Below are 24815 nucleotides of genomic sequence, written 5' to 3'. Positions count from 1 at the left end.
ATGCATTCTTTGCTATCCCCTTCAGAGGAGAGGATTAGAGACCATTTGCATTTGTGTGGGTGAATAACATTTACTTAAATGTGGTCCCAAGGCTATGTTAACTCCCCTGCCCTATGTCACAATACAGTCCAAAAGGATCTGACCATGTGGACACCCTGGAGAATGTTATGAGTGAGTGAAGTCGCTCAGTCATGTCCAACTCTCTGTGACCACGTGGACTGTAGCCTAACCAGGCTTCTCTCTCCATGGGATTCTCCAGGCAAGAATACTGGAGTGGGTTGCCATTTCCTTCTCCAGGGGATCTTCCTGACCCAGGGATTGAACCCGGGTCTCCCACATTGCAGGCAGACTCTTTAACCTCTGAGCCACCAGGGAAGTACTCTACCTGGAGAATGTTATATGGATCCATTATTTATTGATGGTATTATGCTAATCAGGCTATGTGAGCAAGAAGCAGTTAGCATATTGGAGACCCCAGTAAGACACACATGACTCAGAGGAAAACCTCATGGAAATTCTGGGGGGTGGTCACCCCAGCAGTATTTTTAGGGGTTCAGTGATCAGGGACCTGCCAGGGACTCTCATCTCAAGTGAAAGACAAGACATCGTATCCTGTATCTTCCACCCCAATGAAGGAAGCAGCACATTTGACAAGTCTCTGGCTCTGGAGGCAGCGCGTGGGAAACGTGCTCTAGGCCAGGCAGCAAGTGGCATGAAATGCTCTTCCCTCTGAGTGGGGCCCAGGTCAGGAGAAGGCTCAGCAGCAGGTCCAGGCTGAGATGGGAGCAGTCCTGCCCCTTAATCTGAGAGGCACAGGTGTTGGCAAAAGATGCTATGTGGAGCTTATGGTCACACAGTCCCCTGTGGTTCTTTGGAAAGGCCATACCAGTTGCAAGGAAGAATCACGTGTCCTTTGAAAAACCACTGCTAGTGTGATACTGGGCCCTGGTAGACGTGACACCTGAACACAGGACCCCAGATGAATACGCATCTGAAACTGCCCGTCGTGAACGGAGAGCTACGATATCTACGAGTCACAAGGTCAAGTAAGCCAGCAGCAACTCAGCAGAAATGGGAAGTGCTGGGATTGAGGGCACATGCAGGCTGCATGAGCCAATAGGCTGCCCCTCATCTCCATGACCACAGCTGCACCAGCCCCCCCACCACTCCATTCAAACGGGGCTACACAGGAGCACGTCTTAAAACCACATGGCAGGGGAACAAAACCCAGGCTTCATCTATAGGTGAGTTGTGGCTCAGCTGGTAAAGAATCCGCCTGCAATGCGGGAGACCTGGGCTGGATCCCTGGGTTGGGAAGATCCCCTGGGGAAGGGAAAGGCTACACACTCCAATACTCTGGCCTGGAGAATTCCATGGACTGTACAGTCATGGGGTCACAAAGAGTTGGACTTGGCTGAGCGACTTTCACTTCACTTGTGTTCCATACGTGGGTCCAAGTTGAAAGTAACACGGCAGTTAGTTGTGCTACTAGGAGTAGGCTTGAGAAACAGAGAAAGCAAGAGAATCCTTCCAATAAGCAGAACTTTAGGCAGTACTCCTGGTCATCTAATTTGTGTTAAAGGAAAAATGTCCTGATGTTAGAATATATTCAGAGGTCTGGGTAGAGAAAGATTGAAAGATTGGTTAGAGACGTGTGGGTGAACGTGAGCATGGAGTGGAGCATGAAGCTCTTTGTATCATAGGCTAATGCCCACTAGAAAGTATCCACGTGGAAGAGGCACTAAATTAGCAAGCAGACAGGATGATTTGGCCACCTGACATCAGCCAGTTTCAGGCATCAGCCACCACGGTGCTGGCACAATGGACACAAAAGAGAAGTGGTCAGGGTCAGAGGGGAGGACCACGGGCTCCCGTGAGCGGCCTGGGCTCCCGCTAACCAGGCTGAGTTTAGCGCTGTTGCTAACAAGCATACAACCTGCACCCTGAGATGAGTATCAGCTAAGATCTTAGGCTATGAGTACCCTGCTACGAGCTATGGTATGGTCTCCTGGGATTCTTTACTCTGCGCTCTTACCAGGAGGAAGTTAAACCACCTCAGCACTCTCCTGGCTGCCTTTAGAGTGTCTTCTGTGTTTGGAGGGTGTGAATATTGCTGGATCGTAATCTTTGCTATCAGTCCAATGATGATTGGGGTTGTAAAAGCTTGCTAATGGCATTATAGAATGCTTATTTGTTCTATACAAACACTTTCTTCTGTTATCATCTGGAGGAGTGACAAGTCTCATAGTTCACCTTCCTCTATGAATTTCTAAGGAAGTCGTAAAAGACTTGTAGTAATCCAAATGACTTCATTTTTTCTGATTGCTCTGTGTCTTCATTGCTGTGTGCAGGCTTTCTCTAGTTGCGGGGAGCAGGGGCTCCTCTCTAGTTGCAGTCCTTCTCGTTTCAGTGACTGCTTTTGTTGTGGATCACGGGCCTAAGGCCGAGTGGGCTAAGTAACTGTAGCAAGTGGGCTTAGCTGCCCTGAGGCCTGTGGGGATCTTGGTTCCCAGACCAGGGGTTGAACCCATGTGCCCTGCATTGGCAGGAAGAGCCTTAACCACTGGACCGCCAGGGAAGTCCCTCCAAGCATTTTTAAACAATGCTTTCTGCAGCCTTCAGTATTCTGACCAGAGGTTTGGTGAGGGAGGGATAGGAGGGAAGAGTCTCTCCTGCAAATAACAAGGATAGAAAAAAAGCTTACATGTGTGGGTAGAGTAAGCAGAAAAATGTACAGTGATGTGCAAGGAGGAATGTAAATCTTGACCACTAGCAACATGGAAGCATAAAATGTCTCTATACATTGCTCTTAATTATTCATTAGAAAACATATTTTGGAGAGGAGAGAGATCAATATAGATTCTTTCAGCACAAATGATTTTCTTTGAGTCGGTTAGCATTCTGTATGCTGATTTTCACTCTAGTGTGTCTATTGAGCAAATAAGAGCCTTTGCTACAACTGGAATTGGGGTTGGAGATGGGGAAGTCAGAAAGTGAATAAAGCTCTGCCCACATCTGACATTTCGCCTTTTTCTGGAGTCTGGGCCCTGAAATCAGAAGGTCACAATGTCATAAATCCATGTAAACAGGCCACCTGTGCCTTTGTGTTGGGCAAGAGAATTCAGTTACGTTCCCAAGAGAAGTAGCCAGCACAGTTTTTACCCCCATAAAGTTTCAGAGAGGGGACCACTTTGGCTTTGCACCAGTGCTCTGAAAACTAGCCCATGCTATCCAAACTAACTAGACTTTGTAACTCATGTATTTACTAATCAAAAAGGCTTTAAGGTGTTTCAAAAGAAGACATTTTTTTTTTTTTTTTGCAAAATGTCCACATAGGTTATAAAATAATGAAAATTTGGCAGGTATTTATTTTTAAATACAAGATCATTCCAGACATATCCTGAGTAAAACTGACTTTCCTTTAATCTTTCAAATGGCAAAAGAAAAAAAAAAAAGGACAAAGAGCAGCAGACCTCAGAATAGGTGAAAACATTCATAAAGAACTTTGGGGGAAGTTTTGATCATTGTAAGACATTGCTCCCTGTTGCTATGTGTTAAGCTATTAACACTATCAGCTAATATTTACTGAGAATTTACTGCCTGTTAGGCACTTCAAGTTTCGTGGATTATCACACTTAATTCACATAATAACTTTATGAGGTAGGTGCTACTATTCTCCTATTATAAAGATTAGGAAAACGAAGTTTCCAAAAGATAAGTAATCTGACCCACATCACTTTCCCAGTGAAAAGTACAATTGGGATATTAGTTTAGGGGAGTCTAATTCCAAAATCTTTGTGATCAACCGCAAGGCCATACTGCTTTCTGAGGAACTGGGAGGGGAGAATGTAGCCAAGCATCAATCCTCTCTGCACCTGCACAGGGGTCATTCAAATCTGAGGATGCGCTCCTGAAGGCAGGACCGCCACGCACAGTTCTTCAGCCTGTGCACTGCTCCTGGATGCCACAGCTCAGGGGAGGCCATCCACGTAGTAGATGTGTTCCAGCTTACAAGGAGGCTCTAGGTATTCGTGAAGATCGGAAGGCCGTGGCCAAGCCCCGGGACAGCAGCACACACAGCTGTGCACAAATGGAAGGGTAGGGCCCTATGGTCCTGGCCCCTGGGTTCTCAGCCTGCCTTTGGTCTGCGGAAAAACTTTAGCCAAAGAGTAAGTTTAATCGGAGAAGTGAGAAGTGCAGAAACAAGGGGAAACAGTCAAAGGAAACCAATTAATAATAATGTGCTCATTAAGAACAGTCAAGGGCCTTTAGCTCCTGAGCCATATCCCGTGAGTTCGTATAGACACCAAAACCCCCACCAGATGGAGAGGCTAAGTACGTGATGACCAGACGGTAGCCATGACATAAGCTGCCACAGTTCTGAGAATAGGCCTCAAGAAATGGAAAAAAATCAGATCCTGGAACAGGAGATTAACTGCACTTAATCAAGACAACACTGGCCAGATCACTGATGACCAATTTCAAGATGACTGTCAGAGGTGACTGAGCTGTTTCTGCAAATAGCCCCCTCCCTCTATCTATACAAGCTCTTACCCGCGCTTGTCAGTGCAGGTGATTGGCCTTTGGAAAGGTGTCCAGCTTCCCCACCCCCCACCCCCAGTTGCCTGCATCCAAAATAAAGCAAACTTTCCTTTCCACCAACCTGGCCTCTTTAATGGCTCTTGAGCGGCATGCAGCCAGACCTGCCTTCTGCGACACAAGCACACTGGCACGCACGGCTGCATGAGATGGTCTTGTCCCAGCCATACTCTAGGCATCCCCTGGAGGAATTTCATTTCCTCTCCTATTGCTTTCAGTGACTCACTTCCTGTCCCCACTCTGTCTCAAACCTGGAAGGGGGAAAGCATAGGCAATACACGCTGCCCCGGTGGTTATCCAATACGTAACAATACGCCAACTACATCTATTTATTTTAAGGACGAAGTGTCATTTCTAATGGGCTCAAGAATACTACCTAGTCTACCAGGGGTCCTGGAGAGAGTCTTCAACTGCAGCACTTGTATCCCCTGAAGACCTGTCATTGTTGAGTGCTTGGGCTATGCCTGCCATTTAAATATCAGTTGAAAGCCAGAAGAGGCAGACAAATTGCATCTTCTGCAAGATATTCCCATGAAATATCTTCCACAGGGAAATATTGGGGTAATTTTGAAGTACGTCATCCACCTGGATAAGCTACACTTGCCAGTGTTCTCTCTCCATGGAGATCATCTCGTTTACTGTATTGTGTTGTGTCCGGAGCAGGAGTGGTAGCTGCCAAGCGTGCAGTGGATCTGGAGGCCTCAAGCTGCCTCCCCGTGGAAGTTGAAGGGGACTGGCCAGCTCGTAGGCACCAGCTGCCAGCCAGACAACAGGGGAATTCCTTTCCTGAATTTTCTCTTCTCCCCAAGCCGTTGCATCATTTACCCAGAAGAGTTCTGAATGGATTGTCTGATCTGGGGCACTCTAAAAACTCTGGGCCCTGGCCTGGAGGGGAAATAAGAGGTAGAAGGATATGTGGCAGTGCTTTTCCCTTGAAGCTACTGTTATCACCCCTGGAAAAGTTCTGCAGGAATAAGGGGTGGTAAGAATGACAAAGGATCTGGACTGGCTCCCTGTTATAAGAAATAAAAACCGAGGCCCAGCATGCAGTGACCAGCGTGGAGTATAGAGAGGTGAGCGGCAGCCCTATGCCTCACCCCTCCAGTCTCCAGAGCTAACTCCAGCTGCCTTCCAGTGCATCGGACAGCCAACTCAGCCTCAAGGTTTAAAGAAAAGAAACTAGAAGGTTTCCAATCACCAGCACGTCAAAAACAGAAAAGGAAAAGTCCAAGTGGATTTTATTTCTGGACTGAGATGGGTCTAGAATCCCCAGCTAAGCCTGGAGATCCTAAGGTGAGACGAGGCTTTCCCCGAGGGGTTGGGGGCTTGTCTCCTGATGAGGGTGATGAGGGGCAGCAGCAACTGCCCCAGAACAGCCAGGCCGTGCTCCCAGGGGCCAGGAAAGGATTCTGGAGGTCAGGCCAGCATCTTCCTCCTATGGTCCTACTCTTCTCTCACTCCCACTCTTCCTCCCACCAGAGTGCAGGACTCCTTACAGTCCCCTGAGTGACTTGCTGCTGCTGCTCCTGCTAAGTCGCTTCAGTCATGCCAGACTCTGTGCGACCCCATAGACGGCAGCCCACCAGGCTCCGCTGTCCCTGGGAGTCTCCAGGAAAGAGTACTGGAGTGGCTTGCCATTTCCTTCTCCAATGCCTGAAAGTGAAAAGTGAAAGTGAAGTTGCTCAGTCGTGTCCAACTCTTAGCGACCCCATGGACTGCAGCCCACCAGGCTCCTCCATCCATGGGATTTTCCAGGCAAGAGTACTGGAGTGGGGTGCCATTGCCTTCTCCACCTGAGTGACTTAGAACCAACTAAAATTAAGAAGGGCTTCCCAGGTACTACTAGTGGCAAAGAACCCAGCCTGCTAATGCAGGAGACGTGAGAGACACAGGTTCGATCCCTGGGGTCAGGAAGATCCCCTGGAGGAGGGCACGGCAACCCACTCCAGTATTCTTGTCTGGAGAATCCCATGGACAGAGGAGCCTGTGGGCTTACAGTCCTTAGGGTTGCAAAGAGTCAGGCACAACTGAGCAACTTAGCACACACGCACGTTAACATTAAGAAGGAGAAGGAAGCATGGCTCTCTTGCAGTCAAAGCTTTTGCGTGGCTGTGGAGAGGAGAGATCCTTTGCTCAAGGTCATTGCCACGGGCAACATGGAACCTCCTGAATCCTGGTTCTGTATTTTTTCCTTATACCTGCCTCCTTCCTTTCTCGTCTGCTGCCACAGGTGGGAGGACAGGAGAGAAGTGGGGCTCAAGGGGGCAACGGGGACTTGGGGAGTTACACACCAGCCTGGGCTGAAGCTGGGGTAGAGCCCTTCCCAGTGGGACTGAGGGACAAGAGAATTCCCCAGTGTGCCCTGTCCTCTAAAATGCGATGCATGATCCTAGAGGTATGTGACCCCAAGCTACTGAGTTGGGGCTACCTGTCTCCTGGAGAGAGGTTTCCTGAAGGTCACCGGCAGGTGGATGACTTAGAGGCTTTCCGTTGAATGTTATCCTTGCAACCTCCAATCAAGGCTGATAACTCCTTGGAGGCATTTTATCTCACACCCTGTGCTTCCTCATTGCCCCGCAGAGGCGGTTTTGCTCCTGCAGCTGAGAGATAGCTGCACCCTCTGGGGCTTCAGTGAAGCCGGGCAGGGCCGTGCAGACTTTGGCCCCAGTGTGAGCTGCGTCAGCACTTAGCACTTGAGAAAAACCCGCCTGGGGGAACCTGGACGGCAGTCCCAGAAGTAGCCTGGACCTGGTGGATATTAGTCAAACAACAGATTAGGTGCAGACACCCCTGGGAGAGCCTCCAGATGAGAGCAGGGAGCCAGCAGCTTAGAGGGCGGGAGGGCTTGAGGCTGCCATGATGGTGCCCGAGACAGGAGGCAGAGGGAACCTGTGAACCTTGCCAAATCTGACCACGCTGGGGGCTCCACCTGGGTACAGCTGGCAGAGGCTTGAGTGGACATGGCTGGCAGAGCCATGCTGAGGCGACAAGGGGCATCACAGAGCCAACCACGGACTCCACCTCCTTCTCTCCTCTCTCTCTCATTTCATTCACCTCCTGCCTCACCCTTCCTTCCCTTTCTCCTGTTTCCTCTGCACCCCCCACCCCCACTCCCACCTTGTTCCCACCTTGTTCCCTAAAGGAGGGGATCTCCTTTAGCCCAAGCCCAGCCTGGCCAGTGGCCATGTGTGGTTTTGTCCACTTGGACAGGGAGTGGGGCAAGGGGACCAGATTAGGACTGTATGAGCCTGTTCTCAACATGAGCAGGACAGGTGTTAACATGGGAAGGAGGAATCAACCGCTAACTTCAGTTTGATTTCTTTAGAAAAAGTATCCACAGGTCCCAGGAGCTGCAGGCAATAGATATATTCAAAGAAGAGATTTTTAACCACTCAAAAAGCATCCATGAAAACCCTCTGGGGACTACAAAAGAAGCATTATGTATTAACACAATCCTTGCCTTTTTTCAACCAGCAAGCAACAAAGGGCCATTGATAATGGTCAGTATGGTGTTTGTCAAAAGAGTGAGAGGTTCTTGTTCATAACTTGTTTAGTCATGCTCAGTTACGTGCCTTGGGCACCTACACGGGCTAGATCCCGATTCAGAGCCCGGAGGCTCAGGGTCCTACCTTCCAGGAGCTCCCGGCTGGTGGGAGAGACCAGAGCAGGGAGATCAGCGAGGGCAGAGGGCCAGGGAGGGGTTTCAAGAGCTTGTGGAGTAGAGACTGAACAGGAACCTCGGCAGAAATGACTTGGCCTGAGAGTTGATTTTTAACTCCTGCTATTGCCTGGAGGCTCACACCAGTGAGAGAGATTATTCCTTGAAGGAAGCAATTCTTCTGTGAAACAGAAGGGGAAGTGGGAGACTCAACACCAGGCCCCCTGTGGACACTTCTAACTCAGTCATTTAAGTGGCACAGCACCCTGTACGGACCCTCATTCCCCGGGAGAGGAAGCTGATCTCCAACACTGAGTAACCTTTCCAGGGTCCCACAGTTCCAACTAAGGCTTGAACTTCTGGCTTGGAGAATTTCCACTACACAGTGCTCAGATCTCGAGCCCCATGCTGGCAAGCAGGTGCTGGGGCTGGCATGCCACAGAGGGAGTTTTTCCAGGCTTGGAGGCAGCAAGCCAAGCCAAATGTGTGTCTGGGGCCATGAGGATGGAGCCACGCTTCTCTCAAAGGGCCGTGACATCCTGCTCTTAAATGGAGCTGATCCGGCCCCAGCGCTGAGCTCACCCCGATCCCAGAGTGAGAAGGTGATCACACAGGTCCCAGGGCTACTGGACCAGTGTCTCACTCGCCTGCCCTCAGGCCTCCTCATCGACAGTGGTTTTATCTTGCAGGTCACCAGCCAGAGGGCAGGATGGAGAATGCTCCTCTTCCTCCTGATGTGCCTGCTGCAGGGTGAGTCTCAAACAGCCAGATTCAGAGCTTGCACACCCAGACCAGAGCCTTCCAGGCTGCAGCCTGGCGGGCACATCAGGGGCCTTCAGCAGCCCCTCCGAAGTACAGGCATTCCCCATGGCTTTGGAGCGAGCGAGTGATTGGATCTGGGCCCAGGGAGAGTGTGGGAGGCGAGAGCTCACATGAAAGGGTGTATGTCTGACCTAAATGATCGCTGGAATATTCAGTGTTTTGATCTGTCTCTGCCCTCTTCCATTCAAGTGGATGACTGAAAGTCGGCTGCATTTGCCAGATGTGGGTTCCAAGATAGCACTGCTCTATTAGCACTCATTCTAAAATAACTCAAGTGTCAAGCCCAGTTCCAGGCAGTAAAGATGAAGATCTCACCCTAAAGAGTGCAGGCTCTACAAAGAAACCAGATGGGTAAATAAAAACTACATTGATGCATTTACTTCTTTAGTCAACGCCCACTTATGGAGGGCCTACCCTGTGCCAGGCATTATAGACGGATGGACGGAAGTCAAGTTGCAGGCTGGTGTGGTGATCAGTCCTGTCTCCATGCTGTGGTGTCTAGTTTTATTCTGATGGTAATGGGGAGCCACTGAGGAAGGCAGTAAGTTTGCACCCAGAGTATCCAAGTAACTGCTTAATAAAAAATGTTGAAAGAGTAGATTAATAAATAAATGCTATGATAACACCCTGATGATGGGAAAGATTGAAGGCAGGAGGAGAAGGGGACGACAGAGGATGAAATGGTTGGATGGCATCACCAATTCAATGGACATGAGTTTGAGCAAGCTCCAGCAGATGGTGATGACAGGGAAGCCTGGTGTGCTGCAGTCCGCAGGGTCTCAAAGAGTCGGACATGACCTATTGACTGAACAACAAATAATAACACTAAAAACAATTTATTTTGGCTTATAAACAAATCAGATTTTAATGAATCAAGAGTAGCTAATATTAGAGCAAGAAACCTCTGTGATATAATCACACCACCTCTTTATTTTCATCTCTCACTGCCCCCTTTAAAATTTTTCAGTAGGAGCAAGCTTCTTGGCCCCCAGATGAAAACTCAGGCAGGCCCATGATTTTTCAAGTCTCGAAAGTTCTAATTGGATCATTTTAAGTATCCAGTTAAATATTTTGGTCAACCATTTCGTCTTCATTCAGAGATGTGCCCCCCCAACCCCGTCACCCCGGGGCCTGCAGTCAGGAAGGCAGGGAGGGATGTGAGGCTGCCTTCCCCCTCCCCTGGTCCTTCTCCCCCGCTCGGAGGCAGCTGGCACCTGGGACCCCAGCAGGGTCATGGTAGCAGGTGGGAGGGGAAGCAGGAGGCAGGCTGCCCTTACCTGATGGGCTGGCCTGGAGCTCTCTGGCCTGGCAGGCTTTAGAGCTGGCTCATCCTCTTGTGGATGCCTTTGTGGACCCCTCCAGGGCCCATCTCCCCGCTGTGGTCCCTGCACACAGAAGACCCCGTCTCAGATGGCTGCAGGCTGGTTCTCTCCCCGCTGGGCCCCACCACTGGGCAAAGGGAGCACCCAGACCTTTCTCATCCCGTTGCTGGGGCAGAAGTGACCCATCCCAGGCACGAGCCGACTCTGCGTACTCCTGCCACATGCCCCTTGCACCTCCTCACACCAAGGCAGGCTCCAGGCTGTGGTCTCCAACTGCAGGCCTCACTTGGCCATCCCTGCCTGAAGCCACACAGTGGACACTGCTGGGAGATGATGGGTGAATGACCGCAGGGGCACCACCTCCGCCAAAGGGGCCCCCGGGAGCCATTGCGCTGATCCTAATATGCCAGCCCTTTCTTTAATTCTCACAGTCAACTAGTACAAAATTCCCAAAACCTTCATCATATATAACTAAGAGCTTATATAAGAGTTGAGCTTCCTGGGTGGCACTAGTGGTAAAGAACCCGCCTGCCAAGGCAGGAGATGTAAGAGACGCAGGTTTGATCCCTGGGTCGGGAAGATCCCCTGGAGGAGAGCTCGGCAACCGACTTCACTATTCTTGCCTGGAGAATCCCATGAACAGAGGAACCTAGCAGGCTACACTCCACGGGGTTGCAAAGAGTCAGACATGGCTGAAGCAACTTAGTACGGACTCATGCAAGAGCTACCAGTCATCCACTGAACAAGTTCTCAAGGGTGCATGAAATTTGATATTGATCAAAGAAAGAAAAGTCGATTAAGGATTCCTAATTAGCTCTCAACTGCAAAGTCAGAACACCCCATCCTGCTGATCAATGGGGCTCATTAATCCTCTTGCTCTGCACCCTCCCCGCACACACACGTAGGTCACACACAGAGTCCAGAAATCAGAGCGCCATCACTGCTGTCCTGAGACACTCCTTGCTTGTGATTACAAAGATTCTTGCTTTTTATGATAAGTTGCTATATAACTTCATCAATAGTGGCACAGTTGCGGTGTGTCAGTGAGTATTGATTTATCTCTAATGTTTATGGCCTTGACTCTTCCTATAACAAGACCTTAAGATAAGCAGCAGGCAGCCCAGCTTTACGGGCATACGCCCCTGTGCAGTCACACGGGGCCCCATTTATAAGGTGCCTGGTTTAAAGCTCTACTATTGCCTTGTGAACTCTTAGTGACTCGGGAACGTGAGGTCCTCCATTTTTATTTTGCACTGGGCCTTGCAAATTATGTAGCCAATCCTGGCAACAGGGTTAAACTTTCTTGGGGTCAGGGGTGCTAAACACCGCTTCCTGATCACGTGCTTCCCTGATAGCTCAGCTGGTAAAGAATCCACCTGCAATGCAGGAGACCCTGGTTCGATTCCTGGGTCAGGAAGATCCACTGGAGAGGGGATGGGCTACCCCCTCCAATATTCTTGGGCTTCCCTTGTGGCTCAGCTGATAAAGAATCTGCCCACAATGCAGACCTGGGTACAGTCCCTGTGTTGAGAAGATCCCTTGGAGAAGGGAAAGGCTACCCACTCCAGTATTCTGGTCTAGAGAATTCCATGGACTCTATAATCCTTGGGGTGGCAAAGAGTCGGACATGACTGAGCGACTTTCACTTTCAAAAACATAGAACAGATTCATAGATGCCAGGTACCCACATCCTAAAGCAAGATGTTGAACCACCTGGAGAGGACCGTGAAGAGAGATGGCAAAGCTGGCTGTTCCAGAAAAATGCCCCCATGTCGTTCCCAAAGAATCATCAGGGGTCAGAAAGAAGAGCTTTCTGGAGACAGGCAGCATGATGCGCTCTGCACCACCTGTCCAAAAGGGACAGAGGGCTCACCTCTTCCCGGCTTTTAGAGGAGTAAGAGAAGGAGCTTCTAGGAAGCCACTCAATAAGCTTGCTGTAGTCCCAGCTGTCTCCCGACAGCTCGGTTCCAGCAGGGACCAAATGTGGATCCCAGAGAAGGAGCTGCCCCAGGGCCTGCAGCAAGAGGGCCACCCACAGGGGACTGTGACTCCAACCAGAGGGGCATACAGCCCTGGGTCATGGGCTTTAAAGGCCAGCAGGAGAGAAGGCAGTTCCTCCAGGAGGGCCTCTGCAGCCAGAGGCCCCAACTGGGGATCTGGGAGGCAACGGGGAAGGACGCAACGCTGGACGCTGCCTTGCCCAGAGGGTGCCACCTGCTGCCAGGACTCCTCCTCCCCTCCCCTCCCCCCTCCACACCCAGCCCCAGAGGGGCCCCAAAAGCCGTTCTGAGCCGAGAAAGAGGTCCAGCAAAGCAAGAGACCCCGAGCTGTCCCCCTCCCAAACATCAGGCCTCCAAGCATAGCTGGAAGAAAGGAAAAAGCTTCAATAGGATAAGAGATTGGAATTGCAACAATCATTAGGCTGTGTGTTTTCTTATCCAAGCGAGACTACGAAAGCTACTGTACTTGAAATTACGTCTGAGATTTCGTCAAGGAGCAGAGACATCCCAGAGCCAGTGTGAGGAGGCGGTCAGTGAAAGGGCCGTGGACTGAGCCTCAGCCACGACCGCAGCCCCTGCCGAAGCAGACGTACTGACAGTCTGCTCGGCTTTGACGGCAGCACTCGGCGGCTTCCGTTTCCAGAGGAAAGTGAGCCATGTTGCAAGCACTGGTCCGGGGAGGTACCACCAAGCAGGACAGGATTCCTGTGCTTCCAGCACCCTCTCCTTTCAGCAGCAAGCATACACTTCTGTTTTTACTATTTAACATCTCTCTTTTTAAAAAAAAAATTATTGACATATAGCTGATTCACAATGTTGTGTTAATTTTTGCTGTACCGCAAAGTGGTTCAGTTATACATCTGTCTATTCTTTTTCATCTCCTTTTCCATTGTGGTTTATCAAAGAATACTGAATATAGTTCCTTCTGCTATACAGGGGGACCTCGTTGTTCTAATATCTCTTTTTTACATTCCGTGCCAACAAATCACAGCCTTTCGTCGGGTGTTGCCTTGGCCCCCTTACAGGTGCTTAGGTGGCAGCTTTTTAAACATCTGCTTTTTTTAAAAACATCTGCACTGGAGCCCAGTGGCTAGAACCCAGGCTGTGGGCAGACTCACAGAAGATCAGCTGGCACACGGTAAGTTCTATAGCGGTTAGCTGAACCGTGGTAAGACCATTCTTGCATTTTCATCTCTCGGATGGGGCCTTTCACACAGCTCCATTCCATCCCTTGCGGCTCCTCCTGATCTAGTGGCTAAACACTGGCATTTCTATATTGATTCTTTTTAGCTTCCCCAGTGGCTCCGCAGTGAAGAATCCTCCTGCTAATGCAGGGGGCACAGGTTAAATCCCTGGGTCAGGAAGATCCCCTGGGGAAGGAAATGGCAACCCACTCCAGTACTCTTGCCTGGAGAATCCCATGGACAGTGGAGCCTGGCAGAGCCACAGTCCATGGGGGATCACAAAAGAGGCAGACACGACTTTAGTGACTAAACAACTACAAGGAAAGCTCTACTTTCATGGAGGCACTTTCTGACCTGTTCCCTAATTCTAGCAGAGTCCGGAGCTCAGAGCACCTCCAACGGCGACACACTCGGCACTCTTTCTCCATGGACTTTTTTTCTCCCTCTGCCTGCAGCCGCCAGTGCACTGAAGGGCCCACGGCTGGTGTCCGGGGAGCCTGGGGGCGCTGTGACCATCCAGTGCTGGTACCCCCGCCTGGCCATCAACAGCCACCAGAGGAAGTACTGGTGCCGCCTCGGGCCCCCGGCGGGGGTCTGCCGCACCGTCGTGTCCACCAACCGCTACACACACCTGCGCTACCGTGGCCGCGTGGCCCTCGCAGACTTCCCCCAAAGAGGCTTGTTTGTGGTGAGGCTGTCCCGGCTGTCCCCGGAGGACGAGGGGCGCTACCGCTGCGGCCTCGGGAGCTCAAACAACGCACTGTTCTTCAGCATGAACCTGACGGTCTCTCCAGGTCAGGGCCGGCGGCTGGCAGGGCAGGTGTGGTGACGAGAATGCTAGGGAGGGGAGGAGACCACGGGAAGCCCAGAGGCCCCGGAGGGCGTTACACGCGGGGACAGTGATGATGAGAGTGGGGTCATGCAAGGACCCAAGGTGCGGGCTTGCATTTCAGACGGAGGGAAGGTAGATGCCAGGGAAAATGGCCCATTTGCACCCAACGGCCCAACACTGGGAACCCCTGAACGTTGTGGCACGTGGATTTGAAGAGGGTTCCGTGAAGCCAGTGAGTTAGATAATGTGGCTTCTTGTGGTCACGTCTCTTTGTTTAGACGTGCGGAGCAGGTAAGATGGGCAGGACTGAGCCCTTCCTAAGACCGAGCCTCTCAGCAGGCGTCTGACGGCGGCCAGGCCCGGGTCCTGTGTGGCCGGTTCCAGAGAGCTGTCCGGAGTCAGGGACCCGGAGCCCAGGGAAGGGCGTCAAGCTGTGACAGGAGATGCAGGCAGGCAGGAGTCCAGGAAGAGGACTGTTCGATTAGAGGCTGCTCTCTAACCATCTGCGGACTCTGGCTACTCTGCTGTGACTGGAGTTTTTCTTTTTTTCTCATTTGCAGAGCAGTCCGTGAAGGGCTGTGGGCCTCTGGGGAAGCGCACAGCATGGGGTTCTGGGGCAGCTGGATAGAGAACATGTGGGTATAAAAGAAGGAGACGGGAACATAAAGTGTCAATATTTGCAACAGACTGGAGAATACAACTGGTTTTCCCAATTTTTTATTTTATCCAATATAGTGGCCAAAGACTGCACTGCTTAGCAAGGGTGCATCCTATGTAGCAAACACCTCAAGCCTGATGTCATTTGCTAAAGCCTGTAGGCAGCCCAGATAGCCTTCTTATTAGGCCTCCTTCTGCTGTTCACACAGGTCTTTCCAGAACCATCCCGACAGCCACGCTGGCCTATGGTGAGCTCATCACAGAATCCTCTGAAACAGCATCACCCCCAGCAGCCAAAACATGCACACAAGCAAACACCCAGACAACAGGAAGACAGACGACAGGATGGGATACAGTTGCCCTGACTCCAGGAGCCAGGAAAACCACGGCTTCAGCCACGGAGAGGCAAACCCCAGGAGCAACTGCGGCGGTGGCTCCAGGGACAGGCAGCCAGGTAGAGCTCTCCGTCGGGGCAACTGTCCCCACTGTGCAGAGTCCGGCTTCAACAGGCAGAGGCGTGACCGGTGTAGCAGCGCGGGGTCTGGTGTGGAGCACCGGCGATTCAGAAGCAGCCAGGGCCAGGGCCAGCGAAAGGGAGAGGGAAACTACTCCTGGGGCCGACAGGCCAAGCGAGGAGACAGAGAGCGTCAGCACAACTCCGGGCACCGCTGAGACAGCCGCAGGGACCGTTAGGCCATCGACCCTGGCCTCAGAAAGATGGATGTGGGAAACCCTCCAGGAGGAGACATCGGCTTCTGAGCCACAGAGCCTGGGCTCCATTGAAGGGACCATCCCGGCTGTGGCTGTGTGGACCTCAGAGCCAACCCACGTAGAGATGGTACCTGCGGAGGGAAGCGGTGAAGTTGACCTGGACACGCCTGCCGGAGACGGTGGTCCCCAAGTGATGCCGAGCCAGGCCCTGGCAGCAGGGCCCCCGGGGCCCCCGGCCAAGGAGTCTTCGGTAAAGAGGTAACCCCCAGGCCCCACCACTGCCCGCCGGGGCTGCAGCTCTGCCTGCTCCCTGAGTGAGCTCACCTTCACGTGCCCCGCGTCTGCTCACTCTCCTCCTCCCCCTTGTAGCCTCAGGCCAGTCAAGGGCAAGGGTCACGGGGGTCAGAATCCTGCTTCCTTCCAAGGGTCCTCGCTGGGAGAACGCCATCTGAGCATCTTCACGAGACTGAGCAAACATCTAAGCAACAGAATATTTAGAAAATTTAGGTGGGACTGTTGGGACTTCTTGTTTCTTACAGATAAGGAAAGAAAGCTCCAGCGGGTGGCGAGGTGGGGTGGCGGGGTGACTCACCGAAGCCACAAAGAGAGACTTTGCGGCAGAGCCAAATGCCTAGCGTGGATTCCCTGAGCCTGACTCAGTTCTCTTGGCCCCTGCAGCCCGTTGGCAGGGACCCCACACAGGTGGTCAGGGAGGGACAGGACTGAGGACTTGGGACCCGGGAGGCAGGGGACCGCGTCCCAGGTCAGTGACTAACCCACCAGCTGTGGAACAAGGGCGGCCGACTGGCCCAGGCCTCCATGTGGCCTCTGTAAAATGAGGGGTGAGGCCCCAGGGCCTCGGCTCCCGGGGCGCTCCAGGCCCCGCTCTCTCGTGCGTTTCTGGCGCCCACTCCTGCGGCTTCTCTGCAGCGCTCCTCTGGAAGAGAAGAACTTCTCTGGGATCCTGACCCCGGTCTCGTCAGCGCTGTGCCCACTTCTGCTGGTGACCCTTGTTCTGTGGAAGAGGAAGCTTCAGAAGAAGAGGAGCTGTGAGTGGGGTCTAACTCGCCCCAGGCCCGCGGAGGGGAGGGCTCGTTCCCCTCTGACACCCTCAGGACCGGGGCGGGTCAAGGCCAGGGCCAGGACTGCCGGATGTGGAAATGCTAAATGCTAGTCTGGGCCATGCTAGCCAGGCTTGGCCTTGGTTCCTTTATCTGTCAGATGGGAAAGTCATCTGTTTATTTATGTCCTGGTGGCATCTGAAAGCTTAGGGAGAAGTCCTTCAGAGAATGGTGAGACCGTTGCTTACTGTAGGCCTAGGATCCATGTGAACAATGCTGGCAGCAGACAGGAGTGCAGGGCCCAGAGGGGCAAACTATAACTGCACCCTCTGCAGACCTCTTACAGCTCCAGGCCCAGGTTTAAACACAACTAAAGCAACTGCTCCATGGTGGTTAGATGTGGCAAAGAAAGGGTGAGATACTCTGGGAGCAAGCGAAAGGGGCTAAGCTTCCCAGACCCAGGGCCCTGAAGGCCTGGCCCAGTCTCTGCGGATCTAAGGGTCTGAGTAGAAATCTTCTGTGTCAGGAGGTCCTTGAAGCTTGCAGAGGGGAGGCAGTTCTCAGGGAATCAGATCCAGCACCCAGGACCCTCACCATGTGCTCTGTGTCTATGCAGCTCAGAAGACAGGAAGGTCACTAGGGGTCACCTTGATTCAGATGACACAGTTCCCGGAGCCGGGCCTCCAGCAAGGCCAGCCACCCCAGGTGGGAAGGAAGAGGCTCCAGGCTGACTCTCCTCCTCTCCACGCCGCCTGAGTCTCCCAGCAAGGGACCCGGGACCCTAAGGAATGGAAGGATAAGCCGATCGGTCACTGTGGAAGAGGAACCAGGACCGAATACCATAGCCCAGCTTCTTCTCTGCCTTCCTCCACGTGAACGAGCTGGGGCAGAGGGACCTGGGGGAGTGGGACTCTGTCTAGGGAGACAAAGGCTGGGCCAAGGAAGGTCAAGCACTTTCCAAGGCCATAGGAGACACTGTGACTCAAAGAAGGCTGCAAGAAAGAATCAGTTCACTACTGGTGGAGGTCAGTGGACCTGGATAAGGCATGAAATTTCCATTCCTGGAGGGTTGAAAATATGAGAGGTTTACAATCAAAGTGCAATGTTAACTGAATTTCAGCGATCACTCCTAGCCCTGGTAGGTGCTCCCTTTTCTGATGTCTGTTAGCATCCAGCCTACTGCACACATTTGATTCTATTCATTTCCAGTAGATTCTAAGCTCTGGGGGCAGTAATTGTGTATTATCCTTCTCACTACATCCCCAAAGAACTTCAGCTCACTAGAGCCCCCAATAAATAATTGTACTGAACGACTGACTGGAGGGAAATGGTCTCCGTGGCCTGTGGTGACCCTGCCCATGAAGATGCTCTGAACCTCTTTCAATGTGGGGGGCCCATAGATGATCCCACATGTCCCTACATGGGGACCAATAGGAGGAACATTTATTCCCCCATTCATCCCTCCCCACTTGGCCCCAGACTGATTATGCTGCAGACCTTTCGACCCAGTCAAGATTTTCTGGGATTTTCCTAAGTTCATGAAGGAGAAGGGTATTTTTCAGTAAATTCTCATCTTCTTCATAAAGCTCCTCTTATTCAACTGTTTATAAATCCTTGATACCAAGGACTGATGATAAAGCTGGAAAGCGGTTATGGTAAGAGGGGCGGATCAGAAAAAGAATGGCCAAGAGGAACTTTATGTGGATTCTGCTTTGCAGCCATTTTATCACATGCTTATTGGGGGATTTGGCTCTGGTCCCAGGTGTCACATCTAGTCAGGTGTCACTTCTGCTCTTTTACTTTGCCAGATCTGTCAACAAGCTGTTTGAGCTTCACGTTTGGACAGAGCAGCCCTTGAGCAATGGAAGAGAAGGGAAAGAAAGGCTCCAGCATCAAGTCAGGAATTGTCAGGTAGATATTCCCAGAAGGCTGAGCCCTGCCTCCTAAGCTGTCAGCAGCACAGAAATCCTACCTCACTGCCTCTGCGAAGCTGGGGCTGAACCCAGACACTGTCCAGAGAACATAAATATGATACAGTCTGCACGATTTGGGAGAGAAAGACTCACTGTTTTGGTTAAGCAGTGAAGTTGCCTGCACCTAACCAAACAGATTACAGAACTTCAGCACTACCAGATCCTCAGAAGTCAACCAGTCTAAAACCCACTGCCCAGGGTAAGATAGCTGAGACCCTGTGGCGGGACAACCACTTGCTGAGAGGCACTCAGTTAACCCGCTTAGGAACAGCAGGATGAGGACTAGAAAGGGAACTCGTGACCTTGACCTAGCGCTTTCCTCACTTCACCTTTGCTAAACAACATATCAGAGCAAAAGTCGTCATCAAGAATCAAAGACACCACACCCCTAGCTCTAGACCGTTTTCATGCACATGATCTCAAGGGCCTGCCTGAAACACCTGTAAGAGAGACAGAAGAGCCACCATCATCCCATCCCACCGATGTGGACACAGGCCCTCAGGGGTATAGAGTCCAACCATGATCCCTCAGCTCACTGCATGCAGGAACGGGAGCAAATCCAGACTGTACAGGACCACTCTAGCAGTGTTTTCCAGAGGCATCCACAAAACGCTAGCTTCTGAGGACTGTTAAGAGCTTTTCTGAGGAAAGGGTTTGGTAGATCAGAGAAGTTTTGGAAACGTGGCTTAAACCAAAAGCAGGTTTTGTGCAGGATTGTTGGAAGACTTTGATACACCAAGGTGCATTGTGAATAGCCCTGGTGGGAGGGTCAGGGGACATTGTACGTGTTTCCCTGGGTTTTGGACTATCATGTTTAGCTTGAAGCGATCTCACAGGACTGGGCTCCTCAAATCATTCCTTGTTTGGGGAAGCCTGATGCACTGAATCAGGGGTCACAGACCTTTTCTATAAAGGGCCAGAGAGCAAATACTTCAGACTCTGCAGGCTGTAAAGCCTGTGTTGCAACTGCTCCACTCCGCCCTGGCAGCCCAGAAGTGGCCAAAAACCATCCTGAAGTGAATAACTTTTGGCTGTATTCCAACAGAACTATTTACAGAAGCAGGCCACAGCCTGGATCTGGCTCAAGAGCGGTAATTAATTTACAGCCTTAATGCCAATCCCTGCATTAAACCGTAAAACCAACTGAGGCTCTCCACTTCCCACTCTGATACGGAGGATCTGACTCCAACCTCCTCTAACTTCCCTTGACCACCCTTGCTGGCACCTTCCTCCTTCTGCGCCCCTGTGAGCCTCTTTCTGGGGTGCAGCAGTTGGGCATTCTGCCTGACCACCTGCCTGGGGGAAGGACAGCACCTGCCGGCCAGGGTGTTGTCCAAGGGGTTGGGGTCAGGGGCAGCTTCCAGAAGTAGGAGAAGCTGCCACATCAGAGTGTTCCGGGGAAAGCTGAGGTCCACCAGTGGGGAGAGTCAGTACAAGCTCAAAGGGATGGAGCAGAGCCAAAAGCAAAGTCTTTGGAGCTGAGCAGAGATAAGATCTGAGTGAAATCTTGGCCAGGAAGGAAGTGGGGGAACCCCTAAGGCTTAAGGCACTCCTTTATGAGCTTAAGGTGCTCCTTTATGGGTTAACGGATACCTGGAGAAGGGCAGGGGCCTGGATTTAAAGGGCCAGAGGCAAAGGAGGCTAAGAAGGCCATGGCCACCACTGGGAACTGCCAGCACTCTGGTTTTTAATCTCATATCCCCAGCTAGCTTGATACCCACACTTCTGGGATGAGGAGCAGGGGGACTTCCATCTCTGAAGCTGGAATCAGCCAAGTGTCCATGGGAAGTAGCCAAGATACAGGGAAGCACCCCCTTTCCTAAGATCAAGCATATTCTCTGGATTAGGGAGCAACCCTCCCCGTCTCAACTTGCTACATAACAATGCTGCTGCTGTTCATTGAGTATCTCAAAGCAGGCACACTCCTAGGTATTTTCACATTCTATGTTCGCTTGATGCAACATTTCTCTAAAGTAGGCAAGATAATCCCCATTTTACAGATGAGAAGACGGAGGAGACAGAAAGTAGCCAGGAGCCACTGAACACAAGGCAGCCACAGACGAAATCCTTGGTCATGGCACTGCACCGCCGTGCTGGACTTACAGCCTGCTTATTTTGGTCACGCCCTTCCCTGTTTAAGATTCTAGAGAAGTCCTTGTTTTCCTCTTTTAGGCCTTTGTGTAAAAAGTCTCATAACCATTTCCAGTAATTTGCTCTCTTCAGTCACTGAGCTGACCTATTCCTGTCCTGGCCAAGTGAAGTGGAAAAGTTCAGACAGCTGGAGCTTAGAGCTAAAACTTCACTGACCAGCCCTGAGGTCCTTACTGGCATTTGCAAAACTCGAGCTCAGCTCTTAATCGCTTGCAGGGGTGTCCGTCTGCCACAGGTAACTCCAGACAAGCGCTTGACTTTGCAGCCGACTTCTCATACGCTCCACAAGGATTTGGGGGGTTTCTTCCTCTCCTCCAGGAGCCAGTGGGGTCTGGGAAGCACAGAATCAGTTCCCGTCAGATACAGAGAGGGAGGTATTTCCACGAAAGGACTTACACTTCACTTCAGTCAAGTATGGATTATGTGATTATTTTCCATTGGTGCAGATAATCCAGGGCCAAGAGCTTGACAAAGGTTGAATGGAGAATGGAGAGCCCATACTAAAGGAAGTCACTCTCTGTGGGTGGTGCTGCATGCCAAGACCAGGGCCACCAAGCCCTCCATTTTTCTTGAAGTGACACAGAGTGACTTACAGGCACTGGCCCTCCCAAGCCAAACTGCTCCCCTCACTGTCAACAAGGGTCTGAGCCATCACCCCATGGCCCACCCTCCAAGGGGGCAGCTGAAACCAGATGGGCAGCAGAGAGGTGCTAGCTGCCGGAACGGACCCGACGCCACACTCCTAGAGGCCTGTAGTCATCAGGAGCGCTGAAGCCCTGGGTCAGTGGGCCCCCATTTGCCTCCTGGTCCTGTTTGGCCGAAACATCCCCTGATTGGCGTCTGGGCTTTTCTGTGTTCTGCCTCTTCCAGCCTCTGGCCAATTCCTGTCCTTTGCCTGTTGGTTGCCTTGATCTAGACCTACCAATTTTGCTCTGAGCATAGAGGTTCAATTAATAAGGGCCACTTCTTTCCCTAATGTTACAGATTCCAGGTTCCCCAACCCTGAGTATCTTAGAAGGAAGAGAGCCATGATGGCCATGACCGAAAGCATTTTCCAAGTAGTCCCATAGTTTGACGACGTTGCACTTGAGACAAGAGTTCAGGAAGAGGGCACTGGAGAGTTCACTCCTTTAAATCCTGGCACGGGAAGGACAGGCTGGTCAGGAAACACAACTCTCCACCATCCGTGTAGCACAGACAGCTGAAAACTAACTACAGTATGTGTCACTGGAAAGAAACAGACTGTATGCCATTGTACAGATGGAAATGTGGAGGCTCGGATGGGCACAGGTTGCAGAGGATCACAGAAGATGTTTTTTCAAAGGCTGCCGCCAGGCAAAGCTTAGGCTAAAGGCCAAGTTCAGACCAGGAACAAGGAAACAGCAAGTTTTCAGGAGGACCCCAGTGGCTTATGAGAGGGGCTGGGCCCTGTCACCTGACACTCCACCTATTGACTTTGGATGCCTGCTCTGAAAGTCTTCCTTCTTCCGCCCCTCCCTGGCCAGGGGTTGGAGGCAGTGGAGGGCAAGAGAGTGGTTTGGTAACTTCAGAAAAGATTTGATCATTTGTTCCTGCCTCGAAGAATCAGAGAATAAAAGCTCTCTGGGATCCCGGAACTGGCCTAGGGGAAACTGAGGGAGCCTGGGGACTGAAGCCGACTTTCCATTTCCAGGATCTTTCACATTCAGGTTCGACACGTCTAGCCTCCTCGGGGCAAGACACAGGCTCAGGCGTGCCCACCGCCGTCTCTGCCGTCACACCCCCACCACTCACAACGATCGGGTACAGACAACCCCCCTCCCCACCCCACTCCAGAAGGCTCAGGAGAAATGTCATTTTCACTTTCTAATTAGGAAGCAACAGAGCTAGGAAAACAGAGAGGGCCTGGACATCTGGGCAGTGACACAGGGAGGCAGGTTGTCGGGGAGAAGCAGGTGACTCAGTGAGTTCATGGAGACCGAAGAAAAGATCTGAGGCCCCGCTGCACACACATGGCCAGTCAGTCGCGCTCTGTGACACATCCAGTGACCTGGACCATGAACGCAGTAGTAGCCCTCCTCCCTGCACACTCCCCACGTGCCTGCCGCCCAGCGTGCCGCTGTGACTTCCCCTCACTGCCGTTGTTCTTGGTGTGGACACGAGGCTGCCAGGTCACAGACGCTCTGCTCCGAGCCCCCTAAGAAGGGCCCTGTGGAGCCCCTATGAAACCACCCACCAGCCAGGCAAACATTTATAAAGAAGCTTCCTCCTACCTACTTCCTGATGGGGAGGTTCACCAGAAAGCCTCTGAACATAAGTCTGGGCTCAGAGACTCCTCCAAAATCTGACCCGAGCTAAACCAGGCTAACCGGACTGTTCCAGTCTGGGGCTCCAGGCAGTGACCACACTAGGGACCACATGGCCAAGCTGAGCAAAAGTGCAGGCGTCCACATCCCAGGCCCTCTCTCAAGCCCCAGAGGCGAAATTAAAACAGCAAGAGCCAGCACTGTGCTCCAGCCAGGAGATGACAGCTGGGCCAGGAAATACTAGATCATTATTTGCTGATGGCAAGAGCAGGCAACCTGGGCATAAATAATCCCAAATGGTCCACTTCCTGGAAAAACAGGGTGGGGGGCACAGGGGCTTGGTATTTAGCTTTTGCAGAGTCACTGTCACAATTCTATTTTCCAGCGATTACTACTAAAATGCTCTACAAATGCTTACCAAGAAATGCTCAATTTCAGGGCTGGCTGGCCTGGGATTAAACATTGACTGCAGATGAAGGTTAAACTTTGACTCAGCCAAAGACCTGCACACGGAAGCAGAGAGCTGGCAGCAAACAGCAGTGGTAGGCATTTCCCCTGTCCACTCTTACCCCCTTGTCCCGCAAAGCCGCACTCATGAGGGCTGTCCACAGTGAGCGATGCTGAGAGGGCAGAGGAGATCTGGGGAAGGACCAGACGGTGCAGGCCTCCCCTGCTCTGTCGGTGGCTGCGTCAGCCCGGGGTCTGGGAGCCTCACACTGGTCGTGCCAACCTGAGGGGCCTGTGGACCTGGCCTTCTCCCGTCTTGATGGGATCAATTCAGGGTGAAAATGGGAGCCTTTGGCTGCCTGGGAAAACAGACTTCAAAAGATTCATCTGGGGGAGTAAAGGCTTTGGGAAGTAGAGGAAAGCATTCAGTGCTGGGAGACCTTGGTTCTCAACCATCAACTCTTTGTGCAGACCATCAAGGCCATCAGCTCTTTGTGCAGACCTGGCCAAGTCCTTCCACTTCCCTGCCCGTGGTTCCTCACGGGTCAGCGGGGAATCGGTCCATTCCAAAAGCCTACGCTGTCCATGTGATGAACCAGCCACTGTCCATATTACACTTAATCTTCACACCATAATTGTGGGGTAAGTATAATTAGCCCCACATTATAAATGAGAAAACCAAGGTCCAGAGACGTTAAATAACTTGTCCAGGGGCCCCCTGCTAGGAGGTGGCAGGACCTGGATGTGAACCCAGGGAGTTCCAGGTCTGGAGTGTGGGAGCTTTCCCAAGGCTGCACTGCCTGGCTGGTATGTGGGGCGGATGACTCTTCACCTAGAAGCCTAGAAGCCCTTGGGGAGCAGGGATGCACACCCCTGCGTGTCTCAAATTTCCCTGGACCTCGAACTTGCTGCGGGCGTAGTTTTGCGGTCAACTGATGGAACAACTGATCATGGGCACAGCAGAAGTCTGCGGAAGGCTGAAAAATGGCCCTCCCAAAGACAGGTGCACCTCTGATCCCTAGAATTTGTGAGTGTTACCTTATTTGAGAAAAGGGTCTTTGCAGATGTGATTCAGTTCAGGATCTTGAGATGAGATCACCCTGGATCATCTAG

General features: G+C 51.8%; 1 protein-coding gene and 1 long non-coding RNA gene across 5 annotated transcripts; one reads left to right on the top strand and one right to left on the bottom strand.

Annotated features, from left to right (window-relative positions):
- The first annotated feature begins 5407 nt into the window (after positions 1–5407).
- FCAMR (Fc fragment of IgA and IgM receptor) lies at positions 5408–17602 on the top strand. 2 transcript variants are annotated; one of them, XM_043924083.1, is made up of 6 exons: positions 5408–5892; positions 8947–9007; positions 14041–14379; positions 15284–16043; positions 16716–16834; positions 17463–17602. In XM_043924083.1, the coding sequence occupies exons 1-6, from the start codon at positions 5854–5856 to the stop codon at positions 17600–17602; spliced, it is 1458 nt and encodes a 485-aa protein (XP_043780018.1). In that variant the 5' UTR covers positions 5408–5853. The 2 variants fall into 2 exon arrangements, with proteins under 2 accessions (XP_043780018.1, XP_043780019.1); XM_043924084.1 differs by having other exon boundaries at positions 15284–16035; positions 17463–17599.
- LOC122708009 lies at positions 15777–23383 on the bottom strand. Of its 3 annotated transcripts, XR_006344979.1 has the most exons (5): positions 23223–23383; positions 17441–17627; positions 16378–16815; positions 16110–16263; positions 15777–15916 (listed from the first exon to the last, which is right to left on the bottom strand). It is a non-coding gene; the product is annotated as an uncharacterized LOC122708009 (long non-coding RNA). The 3 variants fall into 3 exon arrangements; XR_006344978.1 differs by having other exon boundaries at positions 16110–16815; XR_006344980.1 differs by having other exon boundaries at positions 16110–16800.
- Between the last annotated feature and the right edge of the window lie 1432 nt (positions 23384–24815).

The sequence above is a fragment of the Cervus elaphus genome, chromosome 14, assembly GCF_910594005.1.
Source record: "Cervus elaphus chromosome 14, mCerEla1.1, whole genome shotgun sequence".
Classification (NCBI taxonomy): Eukaryota; Metazoa; Chordata; class Mammalia; order Artiodactyla; family Cervidae; genus Cervus; species Cervus elaphus.
This window is presented reverse-complemented; position numbering and strand designations above follow the sequence as displayed.